At 35.2% G+C, this 24,088-nt stretch overlaps 3 protein-coding genes across 3 annotated transcripts; 1 reads left to right on the top strand and 2 right to left on the bottom strand.

Moving 5' to 3' along the window:
• Positions 1–8,234: 8,234 nt before the first annotated feature.
• Positions 8,235–8,867, bottom strand: LOC114323518 (uncharacterized). The gene is made up of 2 exons (XM_082923661.1): positions 8,610–8,867; positions 8,235–8,564 (listed from the first exon to the last, which is right to left on the bottom strand). The coding sequence occupies exons 1-2, from the start codon at positions 8,865–8,867 to the stop codon at positions 8,235–8,237; spliced, it is 588 nt and encodes a 195-aa protein (XP_082779787.1).
• A 5,577-nt stretch (positions 8,868–14,444) lies between these two features.
• LOC114323449 (F-box family protein) lies at positions 14,445–17,616 on the top strand. The gene is made up of 4 exons (XM_028271062.2): positions 14,445–14,750; positions 15,059–15,866; positions 16,359–16,517; positions 17,146–17,616. Exons 1-4 carry the CDS (start codon positions 14,644–14,646, stop codon positions 17,500–17,502), a joined length of 1,431 nt encoding a protein of 476 aa, XP_028126863.2. The 5' UTR covers positions 14,445–14,643; the 3' UTR covers positions 17,503–17,616.
• Positions 17,617–19,002: 1,386 nt separating this feature from the next.
• On the bottom strand, positions 19,003–23,476 carry LOC114323450 (aquaporin TIP1-2). The gene is made up of 3 exons (XM_028271063.2): positions 23,084–23,476; positions 19,770–20,020; positions 19,003–19,542 (listed from the first exon to the last, which is right to left on the bottom strand). The coding sequence occupies exons 1-3, from the start codon at positions 23,214–23,216 to the stop codon at positions 19,168–19,170; spliced, it is 759 nt and encodes a 252-aa protein (XP_028126864.1). The 5' UTR covers positions 23,217–23,476; the 3' UTR covers positions 19,003–19,167.
• Between the last annotated feature and the right edge of the window lie 612 nt (positions 23,477–24,088).

Raw genomic sequence — 24,088 nt, 5'->3', positions numbered from 1 at the left:
AGTGCTCAAATACAACAAACCCCACTAGCTACAATTAAAAATATTAACAATTTGAGCACAATGCTATTAAATAAATCAATTTAATCTGGCCCGAATCAATTTTCAATTAAATTTCACCGTAGGCTCTAAAAATTACGCTAATCACAATAGCGTAATTAATTTTGGGTTCCGTGGCCGATAAGGCCCTCAATTTAATTTCCAAAGCAGATTATTCAAACAGGTATTCCTACGGTGAACAGATAGAATTCCAAAATCACATATATTCACATAATGGCACACAAAATCATATCAAAACATATAATTACATACGTATCAGGGACCAATTAACATAATACAGAACAGGGGTATCACAACAAGTGCAGCCGCAGCCAGCTTTGTATGGAGACGACACCTTGACCTTGATCAAAGAATTCAAGAAGATGAAATCACCGAAGTTCCATGGATGTATAGAGCCGATGAAAGCAGAAGCATGGGTTCTTGAGATGAAAAAGTTGTTTGAGGTTTTTCCCAGCACCGACGCCCAGAAGGTGTCATTGGCAGCATTCACATTGGAAGGCGATGCTCGTAAGTGGTGGATGATGATCCGAGAAGGTCATCCAGACTTGACTTGGGCCAGATTTTTGGAGTTATTTTATGACAAACACTTTTCCCTCAGTGTCCGAGATCGCAAGACCACAGAATTCCAGATGTTGTCACAGGGTAGCAAAACAGTAGCTGAATATGATCGTGCTTTCACCGAGTCAGCAAGGTATGCACCTCACATGGTCAACGATGAATATAGGAAGGCTAGAAAGTTTGAAAGTGGGCTTCGTGGATCAATTCAAGACCGGGTTAATTTGCTTAACATGCCAACATATGCTGGAGTGTTAGATAAAGCCATCCTTGCAGAAGCCAACTTGAACAGAAGTCAGAGTTTGGGGGAGAATCAGAAAAAGAGGCAGACCTATGACAATCGCCAAGACCAGCATGATGCCGAGAAGAAGACGAATGTGGACAGTTCCAATAACACAAATCAGGAAGGTGGCGCCAGGCCGACATGTACAAGTTGCGGGAGGCGACATTTTGGAGTTTGTCATCGGGCATCTGGAGCATGTTTTGAATGCGGTGAGATGGGTCATCGTATTAAGGATTGTCCCAAGGTAAAGGCTAGAGATGATAAGAAGAGATGAGAATTCGACATTCGAAATTGTTTTGGGGAGAAGATAAGTTAAGTTTGGGGACCAAACTTCTTTAAGGGGGGAAGGATGTAACAACCCATATTCATGTCTTAGTCATGTTCATGTGCATTTACATAACTTTGTCTTGTTAAGTTTGCATTCATGAATCTTGTCTTGTTTTGCTTAAGTATTGCTTGCATGCTTTGTTCCTTCCCTGCTATGTTAAGCCTAGGTCATGCCAAGCCTAGGTCATGTTAAGCCTAGGTCATACCAAGCCTAGGTCATGTTAAGCCTAGGTCATGCCAAGCCTAGGTCATGCCTTTGAACCTCTTACCCCTAGGATCATCTTGGAACCACTTTGGTTGACCTCCACTATCATCTACGCATATTGGCTGAGATGTCATCATTTAGGCCGAGGTGTGCATCACCTAGGCTGAGATGTGCATCATCTAGGCCGAGATGTTATCATCTAGGCGCCTTAGATCCTTGATCCTTGCACCTAGTGATCTTGTTCCGGGCCTGGAATGACCTAGACCGAGGTGTGGCACATCTAGGCGGAGATGTGGCACAGCTTGGCCAAGTGTTATCCTTTCTAGCTGAGATCATTGAGATCTTACTTGCTGAAGCCTATGTCTTTAGCTGAGATCATTACCTGCCGGAGTGACCATGTCATCTAGCCTGTTGTACACACTTTGTCATACACTTGTCTTGTCTTTCTATCACCTTTTGAGGACAACCAATATGTCCCTGCAGAGGGTTAAATCAGCCGGCAGAGAGAGAAAAACATGTCATTTGCTATATCCTTGTCTTAGAAGAGAGAGAAACTCTAGGAAGAGGAAGATGAATTCTAGAGAGAGGTAGATTTCCAAGCTTGATCCCTAGAGATCGAACCGTTAGATTCGTGTTTTAAGGTTAGATTCGTGATCTACTCTTGTTATTCTTTATGTTGATCTAATCGCATTGCATGATCTAGCATGTTTCATGAACCATGCATTACTTTGAAGTTCGGTTTTAGAAAGAGAAAGTGATATTCATGTGTTCTTGAGAAAAAGTCATGTTTTGATCCGAAAGTTTGTATCAAGATCCATGTTTTCCTGTTTATTTTCATATGATCTTCAAGTATGGGTACCAAGGTCCATGTTTTCGAACTCATAGCATGAAACCTCAGATTTTGTAATAACAAGTTATGATTTTAACATTCATGTTCTTCATGTTTTTCATGTCCTTCAAGGAGGAAACCCAGATTTCCAGGCTTCATTTCCCTAGGTGTGATCACCGAGACCACTCTTGCCTAGATCACACACCTAGGCTAAGCATCGTATCTCACCTTGGCCTACCTTGCATGATCACTTGCACGTTAGTTTATCTTGCATGCACACCTAGGCTAACCACTGCACACCTAGGCCGACCATGGTACACCCTTGCCGGCACCTTGTAACACCTCGGCAGGCACACTAAAGCCTAGGTAACCACACCTCAACAAAGAGGTATGAGACCTCGGCCAAGACCTCTTGAGTTCACCCAGCTAGGTCATTTTAGCCTAGATCATCTCTGTGCATCCATTCCAGGACCTGGTTAGTATCCAGTATGTTTTCTCTAGAAGAATCCAGTATGTTTTCCCTAGAAGAATCCAGCATGTTTTCCCTAGAAGAATCCGGCATGTTTTCCCTAGAAGAATCCGGCATGTTTTCCCTAGATCATATACATTCATGTAAAGCTTGTTTTAAGAATGCATTTCATATCCATCTTTGAGCATCTCTTCTTGTTTTCTTGAAGTGCATTTAGTAAACTTTGCCATATATTTGTAGGTCTTGGATCCTTGCTTTAACCCCGACGTCCGAAGAGCTATGTGAGTGGTATTTTTAATAAAGCTATGTTATCATGTTTTGATAAGCTTTGCTTTGCCTTGTTTTGAAAAGTATTTGATCAAGCATGAATGATTATCTCTATTTTGTATATCAAGTATTACCTTGTTTTGATGACATTCTTGGAAAGTCCTTAGTGCCAGGAGACTATAATGCAACTACACCATTGCTTGAGAGATCTCTGCCATCGACGGTCTGGGAATGGATGGCCTCACCGACGGTCTGGTTTACGAGTGGATTTGTCTAATCGATTCTGGGTCGATTATTCCCTTGTTTTGTCTTGTTTTTGCCACCGACGGTCTATGAACGGGTGGGTTTGTTTTGTTAGGAATGTCATCACCCCATGTATTATGTAGATGTTATTAAACATCCCAAGAAGATTTGAAAGACCAAGATTTGATTGATGAACTTGATTCATCCCATGTTTTGAACAAGCTATGCTATATGTATTGTTTTGACAAGGACCTCGGGAATCATTCATTTAACCCCTTTATTACTTATACCATTCGCTGAGTATCCAAGCTCACCTTCTCCTTATATATATGTAGGTAACAAGTATGAAGGCGGTGACGCCGAGATGTGTTATTTGCAAGATGATGTTTGATCCATGTTATGTCGGCAATCTTGAAGATTATGCTTCTTAGTTGTATTTCATGTATTTTGTATATGTCGACTTGAGAAGCCTTTTAGTCAAGATGTAATATGTATTTTATTTTGCTTATAATAAAGTTATAAAGCTATGTAAAGATGTATGCCATTTCATTTGACTTATGCACAGCTCTTATGGACTAATTAGATTTGTATATATTGCTTCCGCACATGTTAGCCCCATATGTAATACTCTGATTGTGTGTGAATTTTGAAAGTTGGCCTTCGGTAATCTTGGATTACTGGCCATCACGGCACCATTCTACTAGGGACGGAATGGGGTCGTGACATAGGGAGTGCTAGTATAGGAGCTGACACAAGTTGTAATAACTCTCACCACTGATTACTGATTAAGCTACTGATTACTGCTAAACTGAGACTGATCATGATAAGTAATTGAGCTGATTGAAAAACTGAACTGATTGATTGAATGTGCTAGTTTAAATGCATATCTATTTGTTGACTGTTAAACTATCTGTTTATGTTTTATGCTTTAAACTGCAAATTGAAGGCCTTATCGGCGGCCGAATCTGAAATTGATTAGTGATATGTGTTAACCATAATTTATGTGATTTTATGGTGTATTTACCTAAAATGTGATTTGGTATGATTTAATTAGAGTAAATAAGGTTAAATTGCAATAGTTGGCTTAATTACCACTTTGCCACCTAGTGGCCCACCTCATACAAAACATATTGAGCTTCATTACATTCATACCAAACATTTCATCAGCCTTTTTCCTTGAGAGCTAGCCGACCAAGAGTGAGAGAGAGTGAGAGAATTGAGTTCAACTTGATGGTTTGCTTGGAAATTGGAAGAATTGTTAGAGAATTTGCCAAATTGAGCCTCTAGACTTGTGATTGAAGACCTAAGGTAGAGATTCTATCCCTTGGTTTATGTATTTAAGTTGTATCTTCATGAATCATGGAAATTTAGTGAGTTAAAGTCTAGAATTGGTTCTATATGTTGAATTGAAGCTCATTTCATGCATGCATGCCTATATTGAGAAGCTTAAAGTTGTTTTCATGGAAAATTGTGACATGCATGTTCATATTCTTGCTAAGGACCATGAATTTATCTTGTTTTGAAAAGAATCGGCTCAGTTAAGCTAGCATTTGAAGCTTTGAAGTGTTTAAATTCTTGCATGTTCCATATTAGTCTTGTTCATGAAAATTGGTTTGAAATTGAGTTTAATTGAACTACCTTTGGGCTTTGATTTCTCAAATTGACCTTTGAAACATGTTATATTATGAGTTTTGAAGTGTTTTCCAGAAAATTAGCCCAAAAGGATCGAATTTAGTACATTAAAACTTGTTTTTGAGCTTGAGGTTCAAATCTGGAAATTTCAGATTTTGGACTCACGCTCGAGCGGAGTGTCTGGCGCTCGAGTGTGAAATTCGTCCATCCAACACTTTACACTGTTTTACAGTCCGCTCAAGCGGGGTATTGGACGCTCGAGCGAAGACTTGTTTCACATGCTCAAGCGGGTATCGAGCGCCCAATCGAGCGTGATTTTCACACATCCAGTACTTTTTCAGTACGCTCAAGTGGGAAAGTTTACGCTCGAGCGGAGTCTTCTGTTTGCATATCCGCTAGAGCGCGGAATCCCACGCTCGAGCGAGACCCCTATTTTCTAAAAACTCTGTAAATGTTTTCTAAGTGCATCTTTGCATCATCATTCCATTCTAGGCATTCTTAGGCCTAGTTTAAGGCATTTTGATGAGGATTTTGAGGTAAAACCACACCGAGTCAAGATAGGGATTAAGTTATTATTTTCCTAACTGTGTAGCTTAGTGTGTGTTCATTCTGCAACTGTGTAGGATTGGCTTTTGGAGACGCGCTCTAGCTTATCTGTAGCCCAGAACTCTGTGAGTAACAATGCTGTAAAGATATGTTCGAAAAATATTTTCTGAATGATCAATTGAACTATTTTCTGACCTATTTACTGTTAACTGAATGAATGTTTGTCCTCTATTCTAAACTGTACTGTGGCATCCTTAGCAACTACCGTTACTGTTACTGTTACTGCTACTGTTACAGAGATGTTTGTCGGTTCCCATGTTTGGAACCATTACTGATGGCCATCATTGACTGTTCGGTCTTTCAAGACCTACTGTTTACTGTACTGTTCTGTTATTGGATGTACCATATATGACTGTTATGACTGAATGACTGATATACTAAATCAATTGACTATTTTCAATACTGAAAGGACATTCATTCTTAACCTCTTTACGCATTATGTTATTCACTGGGCTTTAGCTCACTGCTCATATATATATGTAGGTATACAAGTACCGGACCGTTGCTAGAAGCGTCAGGGTATACTCCAGTTTTGTCAAGCCAACCACTATGCCTCATTGCGAGGTTCCGAGCCTGTCAAGCCAGGGCTTTTGGGGTGTTTTAGTTCCCTCTTTTTGTATTTGCTATATAACTACTGTTTAGACTGAATGATGTTGCACTGTACTGTTTAATAGGGATTAAGTCCCTGTCCTGAATGATTGTATATATTGTACATACTGTCTTGGTACTGATTGTATATGTGCACATGAATGATAAGTCTTTTTGCATACAGACTCCACAGCTCATTGGATATTGTCTATTTACTGTTTTGGCTTCCGCCATGCCCCTATACTCTGTATTATTGTTTGACTGTTAAGTAGGCCTTCTGTAATCACGGATTACTGGCCGGTTACGGTGCTAAACCCATAGGGGCGGGTTTGGGTCGTGGCACAAGTCAACTTTTTAATTCTTGAAAGCAACACTCCTGTTTGTCAGTTCATTCAAAGGGTGTGTTCTTCTGAGTTAGCTGGGTCAAGGGTGATGCTATCTTTGAGAAATCTTGCACGAAGCGTCGACAATAGCCAGCTAGACCCAAGAAACTTTGGATTTCTGACACATTAGTAGGTTGTGGCCAGTCCATGATTGCTGCAACTTTTTGGGACTCAACTGAGATGCCATCTTTGTTAATGACGTGATCGAGAAAGTGTACACTAGTGATCCAAAATTCGCATTTCTTCAACTTGGCATAAAGTTTGTGATCACGTAGTGTCTGTAGAATCGTTCGCAAGTGCTGTTCATGGGCCTCTGGTGACTTGGAGTATATGAGGATGTCGTCAATAAAGACGATGACGAACTCATCAAGATAAGGTTTGAACACTCGGTTCATGAGGTCCATGAAGGCTGCTGGGGCATTTGTGACGCCAAAAGGCATAATAAGAAACTCATAGTGCCCATAACGGTTCTAAAGGCAGTCTTTTCGATGCTTTCCTCTTTGACTTTTAGTTAATGGTAGCCAGAACGCAAGTTGATTTTAGAGAATACTTAGGCACCTTGAAGTTGATCGAATAAGTCATCAATTCGTGGCAGTGGGTACCAATTCTTGATGGTGACCTTGTTCAGCTCCCGGTAATCGATGCATAATCTCATTGTGCCATCCTTTTTCTTCACGAACAATACTGGAGCTCCCCAGGGCGCGGTACTAGGTCGAATGAAACCTTTGTCCAGTAGTTCCTGGAGTTGAGTCTTTAGCTCTTTCAATTCTGTCATTGACATGCGATAAAGAGCTTTTGATATTGGTTATGTGCCAGGTTGGGTTTCAATGGTGAAGTTAATTTTCTGATCAACCAAGATACCAGGTAGATCTTCAAGAAAAACATCCAAGAATTCTCATACTACGGGGATCACATCCACGATGGGGGCCTCTTTTTGTGTATCGATCACATAACAAATATAACTACCACAACCCTTTCTTCGAAGTCGTCGGGCTATCATGGCGGATATAATACAGGGAGGGTTGGAAACTCCAGTCCTATTAATGACAAGCTTTGGTTTGTTTGGTAACCTGAGGGAGACTTTTTTGGCTTTACAATCAATAGAGGCGTGATTGGCAGCAAGCCAATCTATACCTAAGATCACATCAAAGTTCCTAATGCGGAGGGAAATCAAGTCTACATATAAGGTTTTGCCTTTTAAGAATATAGCACCAGATCTGTACACATTAGTACTACAGGCAGACTTACCAGAAGGAAAAGACACAGACAATATATATCCTAATGGTTCGAGTGTTGATGCCAACTTGACAGCAAAGTATGGTGCAACAAAAGAATGAGTTGACCCAGAGTCAATGAGGAAATGAGCTAAATGACCACAGACAGAAAGTGTACCTGACATATCATTTTTGGTAACTTTTGGTTTTCCAGGTACCAAGGTGAAAGCCCGTCCTTGGCCTTTGTTGGTCCTTCCTGTCTCCTCCGGGTCCTGCGGGTTTTCTGACTGGGCTAGAGAGGCTGGCTGTAAGATTAGTCAGCTTTGGACAATCCCTCAGCAAATGGCCAACTTGACTGCATTTAAAATATGCTCTCTTGTCTCGATGGCATTGTCCCCAATGAGCCCCCCACAAGTGAGACAAATTGGAATAGTGCCACATCGGGGTTTGGTTGGGCCTTGATGGCCTGAACTGGTTGTGCCTGTATTCACCTTTTTGGGAGGCGTAGCACCGGATCTTTTGTTGTCTCTTTCCCAGAATCGCTTCTTTTAGCTTGGTTCCCCGGAACGCGAGCCTTTAATCCTTTTTTTCTGTAATGTACGCCCGGTCTACCACTTCTGCATAGGTTGGTAGTTTCAAGACCTCGAGCCTATCTTTAATTTCAGCATCAAATCTTGCTTTGAATTTTCTTGCTTTTCGAGTTTCGGTGGGATTGAAGTATGTTGTAAACCGAGCGAGTTGAGTGAACTTGCTCTCGTATTCGGCCACCGTAATGGTTCCCTGCTTTAGATATATGAATTCGGATGCCTTCTGTTCCCGCAATGAATCTGAGAAGTATTTTTCATAGAATACTTCTAAGAATCTTGCCCAAGTCGCAATTTCTTCTTTCTCCAGAGTGAGAAGCCACTATTCTTGTACATTGTCTTTGAAAGTGAAATTAGCGAAAGTTACCTTCTGTCTTTCGGTGCAGGGTAGGGCGCGAAAAATCTTTTCCATGTCTTTAACCCAAGCATCTGCTACCATTGGGTCTAGGCCGCTGGTAAATGTAGTGGGTTTCAGATCCTGGAACTGTTTTATGGTAACCGGCATCCCATTGTTGATGTTAGTCTGCAAGGTTTGCAAAAAGCTAGTAACTGCACTTTCCATTATTCTTTTCATCGATTCAATGCCACTGACTGATGACTTACTTCCGTTACCATTATTGGCCATTCTACAAAGTAATAAACGAGGCATTACATTTACAACGCAGCATATATATAAGCATGTGTAGCACAATCTATATCTATATAAAATGTCAACTTTACATTTTTTACAATTAACATTACATCTATGTTTCAAAAGTTAGAATATGTTAATGTCTCATCCCTGTGGTAAACAAAAACAAAAGACAATAAAAAGGGATTATAACACATTATGGTTAGCATACAAAAAGGTTTTTTTCTACCAAATCTAGAGTGGTGGGTCAAATGGGCCAAACAACCATGAGAAGTAGTATTGCATAAAAAGCTCAAATTCCCATCCTCACTAGACTACACCAAAACACATCTACGCTGCCTGGACTGTGAAAATGGGACGGACTGTATGTATCCTAAAAATGCTCGATTGACAATCCAGCCGGGTGTCTCGACATATGACAAGGCATTATTAAAGTCAACATTTTGAATATTAATTATCTTCAGCGGGTTAGGGACAGTGGTGAAAATATAGTCCTCAGGGTACACGTTCCCCCTTCTGGCCACAAAATCTAGGGGTAAAGAGCTTATGATATAGTATGGGCGGTCATGTCCCGGGGCAACGCCAAGGACACGAGTGGGTCCAAGAAAACGTCCGCGTGTATAGGCACGGCTTTGCCTCCATAGTAAATGTGGGATATCGGTAGGATCAGCTTGTATATAGATTGGCCGACCCATCAATTGGGCAAGGCCTGGATGCAGTCCTCTGATTATATTTTCTGAATCTTTCCAACCCTCAGGTAAGGCGGGGGCAGGGTGCTCTGCTAAAATCTCATCTAAATTAATGGCCCCGAGCTCATCCTAAAATGCATCATCGAGGTTAATCTCTGACATTTTTACATCACCAGAATAAACGTGAGATTTTACACAAAAGTACTAACGTTGCAGGTAAATATTTATTATTATTATTATTTATTTATTTATTTTATTATGTTTATTTAGCTATATAGTTTTATTTATAAATTTATTTATAACTTTTCGAACTTCCTGATCAAATTAAAATAGCATTTTTTTTTGAACCATTGCTCTGATATCACCTTTGTCACAACCCAACCCAGAGGCTTAGGGTTGGAATCACAACTTACTAACTTATTCTATTCGTAGCAAATTAAACTGCACAAGCGAAAATAAAAATAATTAAACAGGAAATTACTTCATTCTACTATTTTTAAAAAAATTACATCCATAGGCTTTTATTATTTGTTTATAAGGTCATAGTCAAATATTCTTTAAAATTTAAACAAACATATCTATGTATTTCATTTTAAACGAGTAGAGTTCAAAAAATAACCCACGTAATTGAAATATTAATGTAATTTATAAAACATAACTTATATAAAATAAATTATGGTAAGTCAAAACATACGTAAAATATACTATGGTACCTCAAGGTATAATATAACTTACCTTAATATTGACCCTTGGCCTTACTCCACTATCACAACCTTCCTACTATAAGTTCCTACTTCCAACAACTTACATGTCTCACCCTCTCTCTTTTTTCCTTTTCTTTCCACAGAGTTTGATCAACTCCTCTTTATTTATAGGGAGGTAAAAGCATCCTGAGTCCAACACGTGGCAGCTCAAATCCCTTCCCAAATTTGATCATAAATCACATGAATTTATACTTATCTTAATAAATATTTAAGATAATTATACTTTTAGCCCAGTTTTCTAATATAACTATATAAATAAATTAATCTCTAATTAAATTACACTCCATCGTGCACCAATAGAAAATTAATTATTTATTTTACTACAACACCCATTATTATTATTATTGTTATCAATATTATTATTTATTTACTCTCACTTTTATAGTTATTTATTTACTATATTTAACTTTAATTTGGCCCAACTAGTATTATAATTCTATATTTCTGTTAATTTGGCCCTAAGTAATAATCCCTATTTAATCTCATATTTGATAATCTAATATCAAATTAGATTATGTATTTATTATTATTTATTTAATAATATATTATCACATACACTCACAATTATATATAATTATAAATATTTATGTGATATTTTATTAAACGTTCAGGGTGTCACATAACTAACTTTCAATTTTTTTTTTTTAAAAAAAAACTCATACCAAAATACAATGTGAATGTTCATAATCTACAATTAACATACAACTAACCTTAGAAAAACTAAATTCATACCAATGTGAACATCCACACTAAAACATGAAACCAAATTGAAAGGAAAAAAAAATGACTATTTCAATTGTTTAATAGTAACAAAAAAAAAAAAATGATTGTTCAAATAACAAGTATAGTAACAAATAACCAATGATATGTGAACATTCACATCTTGCAAATATATAATTATGTCTATATCTATATTCCAACAGTTATTACTCAGACTTTCAAACAATGTTCATAATCTACAATTAACATACAACTAACCTTAGAAAAACTAAATTCATACCAATGTGAACATCCACACTAAAACATGAAACCAAATTGAAAGGAAAAAAAATGACTATTTCAATTGTTTAATGGTAACAAAAAAAATGATTGTTCAAATAACAAGTATAGTAACAAATAACCAATGATATGTGAACATTCACATCTTGCAAATATATAATTATGTCTATATCTATATTCCAACAGTTATTTCTCAGACTTTCAAACAATGTGAAATGTGAACATTCACATTGATGGCCAAAAAAAATAGAAACAATGACAGTAATAAAATTAGAAATCGTCACTCTAAAAACAAAAAAATGTCGCCCACATCCACATCCTCATCCTCATCCTCATCTTCATCATCATCACCATCTTTATCATTATTATTATCATTAACAATCTATGCAATTTCACTAATCCAAATCAAACCAAACCCACCTTGAAGAATATGTTTGTAACAAAATTGACTGAATATAAACTAGGGATGTTTGCGGTTCGGTTGCGATCGGTAAACCTCTAATCCACCATCTGTCCGTCGGATGGGCGGATTGGAAAAAACGAATCCGCATCCGTCCATCGAATTGATGGATGCTAATTGAGCGAATTGGTGGATTGGCGAATAAACGCGAATCGGTTTGGCAGTTTAAAATTTTACAAATTTTGAACATAATATAACAACTTATCAACATATTTTTTTGGATAACAATCCAACTCAATATAACTAAAAGATTATCAAGTAAATTGTCAAATACCAATAATAAATACATATAAGAAAATTATACATTATCAAAACTATTTTATTACTTTTTTTTTATTCAAAAACTATTTAATTACATTTTTTTAAAAAAAATGACAAAATTAAGTCTTATATTTTCTATACAAAAATATCAAATATCAACCCTTGCCATTTGATAAAAGGATTTTTAAATTAAAAACAAATTAAAAACACAACATAATATATATAAACTCCTTTTCAATTAAAAATACAAACAGAATATCTAAACAAATTAAAAATACAAAGTCATATAAATTACTAGGGATACTCACGATTTGGTGGTTCTGTTGCGGCCAAAGGAACCTCAAATCTGTCATCCGTCCAAAACTAGCGAATTGGAAAAAATCAATCTGCAACTGTCCGCTCGTCATCACACATCCATCCAAAATGTGGCGGATCGGTTCAGTTCGGTCGATTTAGACGGATCGAAATATTCGTTGCTCACCCCTAATATAAACAAAGCTTCGGCTTACAACGATAGAGAAACATAAAGTTTCGAGCATAGCGTAATAATAGACGAATACAGAATTTCGAACACAAAGTGACAATGGAGGAATACAAAGTTTCACCGCAATAATAGAGGAATGTAATATTATTTTCACCACCATGTGTAAATTAAAGTTTCTAAACCCTACCAAATAAAAAGTTTCGAAACCCTGGCACAATGAAACAATATCACAAATGTAAATGAAACTGATCAAAAAGAAAAAATGTTAATAATGTTAATTACCATAATAGAGGTAGTAACAAAAGGAAAATGTATATATCATTTTTTTATGGGCAAATTACAGTAATAGTCTGCATAGTTTGGGACTCGTGTCACTTTGGTTCCTGACTTTTCAATTGTGACACATTTGACCATGAATTTTGAATTTTGTTCCAAATAAGGGCAATTGAAGATATCAGTGTTCAATTTCAAGGGCAAAATCGTCAATTTAATAACATATAAACTAATTTGACAAAAATAAATGTCAAAAAAATATTTTTTATTTTTAAAAAATTATTTGTATCCACCAATGATAAAATTATGTAAAATTGATAAAAATTAATAAAAATTACATGATTAATTTTTAAAAATTAATTTTACATGATCATTATCCAAACACATAATAAAAATTAATTTGGTGGGTAGAAATAATTTCTAAAAGATTTATTAATTTTATATAATTTTATTTTTAGTGGGTAGAAATAATTTTTAAAAATTTAAAAATATTTGTTTGATATTTATTTTTGTCAAATTAACTTATATTTTATCAAATTGACAATTTTATCCTTAAAAAATCTAATGATATTTTCAATTGTCCTTATTTTGAACAAGATTCAAAATTTAGGGTCAAATGTGTCACAATTGAAAAGTCAGGGAGCAAAGTGATACAAGCCCCAAACTATAAAGACTATTAGCAACAATGATTCATCCCACTAATTTGGGAGCACTAATTGACCATTAATGAGGTGGAAATTTAAAAAAAAAAAAAAAAAAAAAAAAAACACAAAGAGCAAAACATTCCATCATGTGGGACCCACACCTCTTTAGAGCTATTAGTGCTCATTTTTTTAGTGGTCTCACTCATTTTTCATAAAGTAATGGTATAGGCCGTACAGTTGGAAGCAGCGCAGTAGAGGGTGTGTAGGAGATTGATTCTCTACTTTTCGAACATAAATTGGTTGGTACTGTTCGGCCCATGGGGGCTACCACAGGTCCCGTTTTACTAATCGGAACCGTTCAATGTGTAGAATTTGTCGAGTACTATATGCTTATAAAAAATCACGTTGATTGGATATCGATAGCTATCTGATCGTATTAGTTTTTTTTGTTAAATGTTAACTATAACACCATCCATTTTTATACAAAACTGATTTGATCATATATTTAGCGATATCCGATAGACATGATTTTTTATAAACATATACTACTAGACGAGTTCTATATATTGAACGGTTCAAATTATCAAAACGGGACCCATGGTGGGTCTCCACTGGCCCAGCTCTACTATCCAATTTAATGAATATTTTACTCCATATTTTTTTTCGAGTCACTGACGGGTCCATCACGTCAGTACCTTGTTAATTGTATTTTTTTTATTTGTATTATTATGTGTATATTATTTTTTTAATATTTTTTTAATGAATAGTGATAACTTTTTAATTTTTTTGATAATTTTTTGACTTTTTAAATTTTTTAAGAGTTCCAAACCAGCCATAAGTTATAAATTTTTTTAGTGGATTTATTAAACACCTCTAAATGAGATTTATAAATAAAAAATTTAAAAGTAAAATCTTACAACACGATTAAACAATTGCAAAGGAATTGAAATAGAAAACAAATAATCTTTTAAATAGAAGGGTGGGTTGGAACCAACTTGGAAGCTATATGTTTCTTGGGATGAACTAACATCATTTAGCATTTAGCACTGTGTTTGTTTTTATCCAAAACTAGGAATAATATTTCTTTAGTCTCTAAGAAAAATAGGTTGAAGATTAGGTTATTAACATAAAAAGCTGCTGACTCGATAATATTTTGTCCACGACTTCTATCCCCTGGCTCATAGTTGAATCTAAAAATGGCCAAAAAGATCCCAAAGAAAAATAAGAATCAGAACCAGAATTCCTATGCGAGCGATGAGATCAGAAGAAAAAGTCTCAATTTTGTCATCTTGAATGCTACAAGGTAAGCAACTGATCTCTTTCTCTTAACACAAATTTACTGAAAAAAAAAGTGTTTTCGAAAACAAGTTTTTATTCTTTCAACTTCTCCGGTCACCACCCAGTGCCCACAACCACGTCCGGCTATTGCTGCAGTCACTTTCAGCGATTCCCCCATATGGGGACCGGAAAAAGCATCAATGACAATCAATTGAAAAGAAAATATAGGAATTTTATTTTTATTTTCCTTATGTTTCTTTATTTAGATTATTTCTTGTTTTTATTGAATTATTTAAAGGGTTTTTTTTTTTTTTTTTTTGTTTTTTGGAACAGACAGTTTGAAGAAAATAAAGATGATCTGATCAGCAATTTACCAGATGACATCCTCCTACACCTCCTCTCCTTGATCCCTTTTGAATCGGCCTTGCAAACCAATGCTCTTTCAAACAGATGGCGCATTGTATGGAACAAAGCTTTCACACATCATGGTACTAAAGAAGGCATTGATTGTGCAGTTGCTGACTTTCTCCTTGATTTCGATCACCACAATCCACTACAACATCCTCGGATACTAAACTTTCATTTTGGCAGAGGTCTCATACTCTCAGCAACAATCGGATTAAGGAAAAAACTTCATCTTAAGTTCTGTTCTGAAAAGCAAGCATACTATCCAAGACAGTTTGGTTGGTTTCTGGTGCTGAATAGCTTTGACCCCAGCCACCAGCCTTCTCCTTCGGCTTTCTTTGTCAAAACCCTTAATTTGACTTCTGTGACCTACCTTACAAATGAGATTGTTTCTTCTTTGGTTTCAAATTTTCACAATCTTGAGAGCTTAACAATTGCCAACTGTGTTGGATTGCGATCTTTGCGAGTTGATGTTGTTTCCAAGCTTAAGAACTTTACTGTTCTGGACTGTCCTCAACTGAATTCACTTTTTATTGAAGCTTATGAACTCAAATCGTTTCGATGCCGAGGCAGGCTTTGCTGGTTTTCACTCACAGGTGTTCATTCTTGGGAAGATTGCATGCTTGATTTTAGAGCAGGCCCTGCTTACAAAGCCTATAAGTACCTGCATTATGACTCACTTCTATTAGCCATAGAAAATGTCAAAATTCTCACACTAAGTGGATGGTTCTTTGAGGTAGGTTTTTGTTGTTTTTGTATGTTTGAATTGTTACATGGGTTTGGGTAGAACTCAATTTCAAAAGTTAGCGGTTGAGGTGAAGGTGTTCTCACACATCACAAACTCCCTCACGAGCAAGTGTGCTCACTCTGCAGCACTAGCCACGTTCGAGCTAGGGACACGCACCTTACCCATTCCTAGGTACTCTAGCTGTGATACTATGTTGAACAGTCTTGGGTAGAACTCAACCCAAAAGTTATCTCTTGAGGTGTGGGTGCCCTTTACATTTAGCCTATATTTGATTCATGAATTTATGGAGGGAAAGTCAAAGAAAAGGGAAAAGATAAAAGAAGGAAATGAAGTGAAAGAAGTTAAATTTATTTCTTTCATTTTCCTTTCCCATGAGTAAATTCAAGGTCCAAAAATAGCATTACTGTCTCCAACAATGGTTTCTGATTAATTCTTGATTCTGTATATACAGATGATTTTTCATGGACTTCTCTCTTGCAGGCTATTATCAGCCCATGGTTATCCTCAGGACATGAAAACTTGAGGTTCAATAATTTAACAGATTTATGGTGGATCAATACTACAATGGAAGAAAGCAAGATTGATGCCTTGGTCTCCTTGCTCAAAATCTGTCCTTCCTTGGAAAGACTCTTCATAAATGTAAGTTTCCTTCAATAAAAAGAGAAAGAAAAAGTTCATATATTGCAATTTCATCAGCATATATCTCATGTCAATTATAGCATAAATGACTAAACAAAGTTTTTAGACTGTTTTCATGAAATAGATAGGTAACTAGAAAACAGATTATTTTCCCCCAAAAAGAACATATCCAAACTAAGCAATTCTACCACATGGGATTATCTGTCCCGCTCTTTGTATCATCGACATAGGTATGAGATTGAGGATGGAACAATGATCTGTGCTCCAATTCTTCGACATTCACAAGACCCCTAACTGACACCAACTAAAATGGACTGTCAAAAGGCTTTTAAGGGAGGTTTAAGGAGAAGTATTTCTTTCCAAGTTGATCTCATAAGCCTTGTGCTAAAAGGGTTAACCCAATGCACGAGGTTCTGGTTAAAACGGGGTCTGAAAAAAGTAAGATGTACTCAGCCTTATCCCCATTTTTATAGAGGCTCTTTTTGTAACTTGAGCCTGCACTACCAGGGAAAATTATCACCACTTCATTTGCATACATAAGAAGATTAACATGTTCCTTTAGAAGTCATTCTTGCAAAGGTTTAACATAGCCAATTAAGCTTTCCACCCTGTTTATGAAATTCTGCAGATTGATCCTACAAGCTACTGCATTGCAAGCACTGTCTGTCATCCATGCTCGGAACAAGTCAATCGAGCACGGCCGCGTCATCTCAAAGCGGTTAAATTGGAAGGATTTACTAATGAAGAGGATGCAATTGTTCTGAAGGAGCATTTGCTTGAGGTTTTCAATTTGGAGCCACTGATCATAACAGCATCAAATGGGAAACTACTGTGTTTAATAAAGATCCCAAAGCAACAAAGCAAGAACAGCATGAAAAAAGGGAGACCACAGTCAAAGAAAAGGAAGTGTTCTTACAAGTTTGTTGAAGAAGTTGAAGACAACATTGTTGGGCAGTGTTCCAAACATCCTCATATGGGTCTTTAGATACTTTTCAAAACACACATACAATTAGTTAATCATCTTCATCTGGTTGCAATGACAGAAACATAAAATTTTGTGACAAGTTTCTTTCAAAAAATGGATGGTTGATTTTTAGAACCATAATTGTCGTCTATTTTTTCAGAGATAAACACCATAAAATGAAAGGGTCGTGATGATTAGGAGGCCTTACAAAATAAATAATTTAGATTATTAAAATGGACCCATGGTGGGCCCCACAAATTAGACAGTAAACTTTTGAATCCCAACCATTTTAATCATGAGATTGGCATTTTTTTGTTTCTTCCATTCTTAACATCCGAACAAAAAAAAATTATTTGTAAAATTTTCAACCCATGTGTATGGTAGATTAGAATTCTCTGTAATATATCTCTACAATGGTCTTGTTATAGTAATCAAAGCCTTATGTTTAAATTTGAATAAAAGCGACATTGTTAAATGTGTATGGCTTTAAGAATAATGTTTCGTAGCTCCAAACATTATTGGCCCGACTGGCTCGACAATCAAAACGTCGTCGTTTTGGTTTGTTTTTTTTTTCCTTATGTTTTGTCTCTGAACAGACGGAAGAAGGAGACAGAAGGAGGAGGAAGACTGAAGAAGAGGAGAAGACAAAGAGAAGGACAAGACAGAAGAAGAGAAGTAGTAGACAGATTTTTTATTTGGGTTTTATTTGGCTCTCTCTCTCTCTCTCTCTCTCTCTCTCTCCACTCCAAAAGCCTCCTCCTTCTCCGACACCTACAATCTGGATCACCGTCGGAGTCCACGACGAGCTCCTTCTCTTCCCCTTCTGTTTTGGGTTTGATTGATTTTGTCTGATTTGGTTTGTGGCTGATTGGTTTTTGATTTTTGATTTTTGGATTTGACTGATTTGGGTTTGATTTCTTTTCCCAGATTTTTGGGTTTGATTTGTTAGCTTTCCCAGATTTGGGTTTGAGAAATTGAACACAAAAGTAACAAAGATTGATGAAGAAATGGAGATGGGGGGGACCAGTAACATAGGTCTTAAACCCTCCAATCTCTTGAAGATTCCCTGATCCACATGTTGAGCTCAGGCTTGGTGGGTTCTCAAAGCACTGTGAGGCTGCCATTTCCAACTCTGCACAACCCACAACACCACCACTTGTATACAATATATATATATATATATAAGCATATCTGCAGAAGATTTGGACAACAAGAAGAGGGCATTGGTGGAGAAAAACAGTGAAGATATGTAGAAGAAGGAGAAGAAGAGAAGAAACTGAGGAAGGAGAGAAAGGGAGAGAGAGGTTGAAAAGTGAAGTCGAGCCACCAAAAATCGAGCTACGTAGCATCATTGATGGCTTTAATATCATTTTATTTCAATTTTAATATGAATCAATATCATTTTATTTCAATTTTAATATGAATCGTTGAATTATGTCATTTGTTGAATTGTCTTGTGACAAAAAAAATACTTGATCATTATATGAAAACAACATGACAGAGAAAAACTGGAATAATATATAATAGCAAAACAAACAAACAAGACATTTTCATTGATTCGAGCAACAACAACAACCAATAAACACACACCTACCTCCTTAAATAAAAAAGGAAGAGAAAATTACAACACAAAACAACTAAAACATGATTTTGCATCAAGAAATCAAAGAGCACCTAGAAACTTTTCTAATAATCCGCGGTGGGTAGTGCTTCATGTGCATTGTCACCGATGAAGATGTTATCATAGACAAGGGCTGCAATGGCAGCTCCAATGAGTGGTCCGAGCCAATAGACCCAGTGGTTGGCCCATGTCCAGCTGACCACGGCTGGACCAAAAGACACTGCTGGGTTCATGGACCCACCATCAAAGGCACCACCTGCTAAAATGTTTGCACCCACAATGAAACCAATTGCGATTGGTGCTATAATCCCCACATTGCCCTTCTTCGGATCAACTGCCGTGGCGTAGACAGTATAGACTAGGCCGAATGTCATCACGATCTCGAAGACTAATGCGTTCCATACGGAGACGCCAATCGAGAGGGAAAATGCAGATGTTTCCTGCAAGGGATCGAGTGTGAAATTTTTCAAAAATCATTCATTTTTTTTAATACAAATATAATAAAATAAAAATGTTACGATTATCTAATCAAAATCACTCGTAATGGCCCCCCCGACCCTCAAAGTTGATCAAACCCATAGATATATTGATGAAAATTTGTATCAAAAGCTTAGTTTGAAATTCACATATAGTGTTATATATATATATATATATATGAGTTGCTTACCAATCCACCAGTGGCAAATTTGAGAAGCAAGCAAGCGACAATTGAACCCAAACACTGTGCAATCCAATACAGAATGCCTCTCAACAGTGTTATGTTGCCACCGAGGAAGGCACCGAATGTCACAGCAGGGTTCACATGACCCCCTGAAATGTTTGCACCTACCGAAACCGCCACAAAAAGAGCGAACGCGTGAGCCAATGCTGCAGCTACAAGCCCAGCCGGAGTGGTCGACCCGTTATCCGTCAGCTTATCTGTCAAAACCCAAGACCATCCATCACTAATTTAGTCCTCTTGGGCCCATCATAAATAGGTAAAGAATTTTTTTAAAGGTTCAAAAAAAAAAAAAAAAAATGTATCCAAAAATCATTTCTAACAATTAGATTTAGATTATAAAAAAAATAAAAATAAAAATTGGCTATTGATTTGACCCTACTTACTATTAAATTTGACTAAATTTATTATACAATGTAGCAATCTATTAATCATTGGAAGTTTAGAACTGACTTTACTTATTACACAATGTGATCATATTTAGCATCATTTTTTTTTTTTTGATACAGTACCTAACAAACCACTAGTTTTGTATTGTAGTTGAATCCATTAATAAAAGGTTTTGAGCAAAAAAATGCAAATTAATTATTCTATTAGTCGTGACTTTGTAATGCCCTAGGGTGCAAAGAGGGTTACGGATGTGTCTTTGGCACAGTAATAACTATTGTGCCTTAATTTGAGTTTTATTATAAATTTATTTTTATGATTTAAATCGTTCATTTTATAAGATTCGTCGAGTATTTTATGCTTACCAAAAATTATATTCATCGGATATCAATAATTATACGATCGGATTACATATTTTTTATATTATTTCTCAAAAAAAAAAAAAACTTATTGTTTATTTTTTTATGATAAATATAATTGGATTATTGTTTGGTTTGTTTTTGGAAGAGTTGTTTTTGAAAAAAAATTTGGAGAGAGAGTTTAGAAATTTTTTTAGTTTATTTGGTTGTATATTTTGGGAGAGTTATTTTTTTGGGAGTTTGTGATGATTTGATAATTTGAAAGAATTTGAGTAGATGTGCGTAAGGGAAAAAGTGATTGAGAAGAAGAGTGGAGAGAGAAAAAGTAATTAATTGATGTGTAAGAAAGATGGGAGCGGGGTCACTGCTGTGCCCCCTCCTTGCTGTGTTTTGCTGTGCCGTGAAACGACACAGTTTCATCCCCTTCCTTCTTTCTTTTTTTTTTCTTTTTTTTCTTTCACACAATTTCATCTTCTTCTTTTTTTTAATTTTAATTTTTTTATTTTAGAGTTTAGAGTTTAGGATTTAAGGTTTAATTTTTAAAATTTATTTTTTTATTTTAGAGTTTAGGGATAAATTTTTTTTTTATTTTTTTATTTTAGGGTTTAGGGTTTAATTCTTAATTTTTTTTAATTATTTTTTTATTTTAGGGTTTAAGGTTTAGCATTTAATTCTTAATTTTTTTTTTTTGTTTTAGGATTTAAGATTTAGGATTTAGGATTTAATTTTTAAAATTTAATTTTTTTATTTTAGGGTTTAGGGTTTAGGTTTAATTCTTAAATTTTTTATTTATTTATTTTATGATTTAGGGTTTAGGGTTTAATTCTTAAATTTTGTTTTTATTTTATTTTAGGGTTTAAGGTTTAGGGTTTAATTCTTAAAATTTATTTATTTTTATTTTAGGATTTAGGGTTTAATTTTTTATTTTATTTTAGGATTTAGGGTTTAATTTTTTATTTTATTTTAGGGTTTGGGGTTTAGATTTAATTCATAGTGAGAACATGAAAAAAAAGAAAGAAAGTGAAATTAAACCCTAAATCCTAAATGCTAAACTCTAAAATAAAATAAAAAAAAAGAAAAAAAAGAAGAAGATCAAACTGTGTGAGAGCATGACAAAAAAAGAAAACACAGTAGGGAGGGGGCACAACAGTTAAAATAAAAAAATTATTTAAGAATTAAACCCTAAACCTTAAAATAAAATAAAAAACAAAATTTAAGAATTAAACCCTAAACCCTAAACCATGAAATAAAAAAAAAATTAAGAATTAAACCTAAACCCTAAAATAAAAAAAAAATTATCCCTAAACTCTAAAATAAAAAAATAAATTTTAAAAATTAAATCCTAAATCCTAAACTCTGAACTCTAAAATAAAAAAATAAAAATTAAAAAAAACAAAAGAAGATAAAACTTTGCAAAAGAAAAAAAGAAAAAAGAAAGAAGGGGATGAAACTGTGCCGTTTCACGGCACAGCAAAACACAGCAGGGAGGGGCACAGCAGTGACCCCGCTCCAAGAGGGAGAAAGTGATTTTGAAAATTTTTTGAAAAAAATTCAAACTAAATAATTTTTTAGAAATTTTTTTCTAAAACTCATCTCTCAAATACAAACCAAACATACCCATAATTATTGATAAACGATTAATATGATTTTTAATAAGTATGAAGTACTCAACAAATCTTATAAAATGAACAATTCAAATTATAAAATTAAGCCCATAATAAACCTCAAATTAACGCACAACAGTTACTACTGTGTCAAGCCTTTACACAGCAGTAACCCCATTCCAGGGAGCGTGATAGTGTTTATTTAATTCATTTCAAATCAAAATATTTATCATTATAGACATTAAACAACAAAATAAATTTTTACATAAGAATATTGAGGTTCATACTAGAGAACTTTCTCCTATTGCCCTTTATTCAAGCTTGGGAGGATTTATATTGGAGAGAGCCACACACACCATTTGTATTTCCTTTTGTATTTCAGGTTAAGTTTGACATCAACAATTAATATTCATAATTTTACTTTTTAGAAGTATTTTTTTCATTAAAAAGTTCTTTAAATTTTTTTTTTTTTAAAAAGACAATTGAAAAGTAATAAAAAAGGTAGTTTCAAATGATGCTGGGCCTCGAGTGAAACATACTATTTTAATAATTCTTTTATAAAAAAAATATAAAATAAATAAATAAAGAAAGTAATATAATAATTTATAATAATTTTTTTAATTAAAATATATAATCCCAAACGATATCTGAGTGCTATATATCACCACGAGTATTTCAATAGGTATATTAAAAAAAGTCAAAAATTAGGCTTTGTTTGACATGTCTATTTAAACTTAAAAATTAAAAAATTAAAAAATCAAATTTTATTTTATTTTATTTGTTTATATATTTTTATAAAAAATTAAAAAATATTTCAAACGTACTAATTTTTTTTATTTTATATTTTAGTTAAAAAATTAAAAAATTATTTTTCAAAAATAAAGTTAAATTGAGATTGGTTACGAAAACTTACTGAAAGCCATGCCGGACCCTTCTCCTGCAAAAACAAAAATGAGCATGGAGATGAACTCCGCCAACGCCGCCTTGAGAGCGTCGGGGTGGCTCGCCTCTCTCGGCGTCCCCACAGCTATTCTGTAAATTGGCATTTTTTTCTTTTTTTTTTTAACACTCTACTCTCCTTTACCCTTCTCTAGCTAATAGAGAACTATTTGCAAAATGCCCTTTTTTTGCTTGCTCTTCTCTCTGTCTCTATGTTTAGCTTCCTTGATCAAGTGAAAGTGTGGAACTTGCTATATATATATATATACATACGTAAAATAACGGCCGAGGAACCGGCAGGACCGGTTCCCGGTAATAATAATGAGAGCCCAATTTTTCGAATGCACATTTTTTTTGTTTTTGAACTAATTTCTTGAAGCCACTTGTCGGCATCATTTTACAGCTAATGGGAGGGCCCAATTAGAGCTCGCGGTCTTCCCAATGTGTGGTGGTGATTTCTTCTAAGGCCATATGGACTCTGAGATAATAGGGCTGGGTGGCCGACCACAGTGAGGTGGGTACCTCGATTCTAGTACTATTTTAAGCAATGGGTTCTTTTTGATTCGACATCTAATAATTTGTAAGGTTTAGGAGAGTATATGCCAAGATCTAATCATTTAAAAAAAAAATATGTTTCAAGATTTATCTTTATTTGAATGGTTGAGCAATATATCATATAAAATATCAAAGATGATTGAATATTAATCTTTATATAATTGAATTATTATTATCTCATGTATGGGGAAGAAATAATTTTTCTCGTATAATCCTATTGACTAAGTCCACGTTTCTCTGTACGATATCGCTTTGTCACCTGAAAATACAAACGTGAGCTAGCCGGCGGGTGTGTGCCGGAAACCTCTTCGATGCCTAAGTCAGAAAACTTGACAAATAGACAAAGCTCAATGTATTCAAGAAGCAAAATTGTATGTTGTGTTATGTTACCTCCTCCAAGGTGATGCTTGTGAGCTTTTATAGG

The sequence above is a fragment of the Camellia sinensis genome, chromosome 1, assembly GCF_055761805.1.
Source record: "Camellia sinensis isolate YWXY chromosome 1, ASM5576180v1, whole genome shotgun sequence".
Lineage (NCBI taxonomy): Eukaryota > Viridiplantae > Streptophyta > Magnoliopsida > Ericales > Theaceae > Camellia > Camellia sinensis.
The sequence above is the reverse complement of the archived record's forward strand: the minus strand, read 5'-3'. Positions and strand labels throughout refer to the sequence as shown.

Coding starts and splice junctions, on each gene's coding strand:
- LOC114323449 (XM_028271062.2), top strand. CDS start 14,644: ATGGCCAAAAAGATCCCAAAGAAAAATAAGAATCAGAACCAGAATTCC. Junction 14,751..15,058: donor GTCATCTTGAATGCTACAAG/GTAAGCAACTGA, acceptor TTTTTGGAACAG/ACAGTTTGAAGAAAATAAAG. Junction 15,867..16,358: donor TAAGTGGATGGTTCTTTGAG/GTAGGTTTTTGT, acceptor TCTCTCTTGCAG/GCTATTATCAGCCCATGGTT.
- LOC114323450 (XM_028271063.2), bottom strand. CDS start 23,216: ATGCCAATTTACAGAATAGCTGTGGGGACGCCGAGAGAGGCGAGCCAC. Junction 20,021..23,083: donor AGGGTCCGGCATGGCTTTCA/GTAAGTTTTCGT, acceptor GGGTTTTGACAG/ATAAGCTGACGGATAACGGG. Junction 19,543..19,769: donor AATTTGCCACTGGTGGATTG/GTAAGCAACTCA, acceptor GATCCCTTGCAG/GAAACATCTGCATTTTCCCT.
- LOC114323518 (XM_082923661.1), bottom strand. CDS start 8,867: ATGGCCAATAATGGTAACGGAAGTAAGTCATCAGTCAGTGGCATTGAA. Junction 8,565..8,609: donor CCTGCACCGAAAGACAGAAG/GTAACTTTCGCT, acceptor GTACAAGAATAG/TGGCTTCTCACTCTGGAGAA.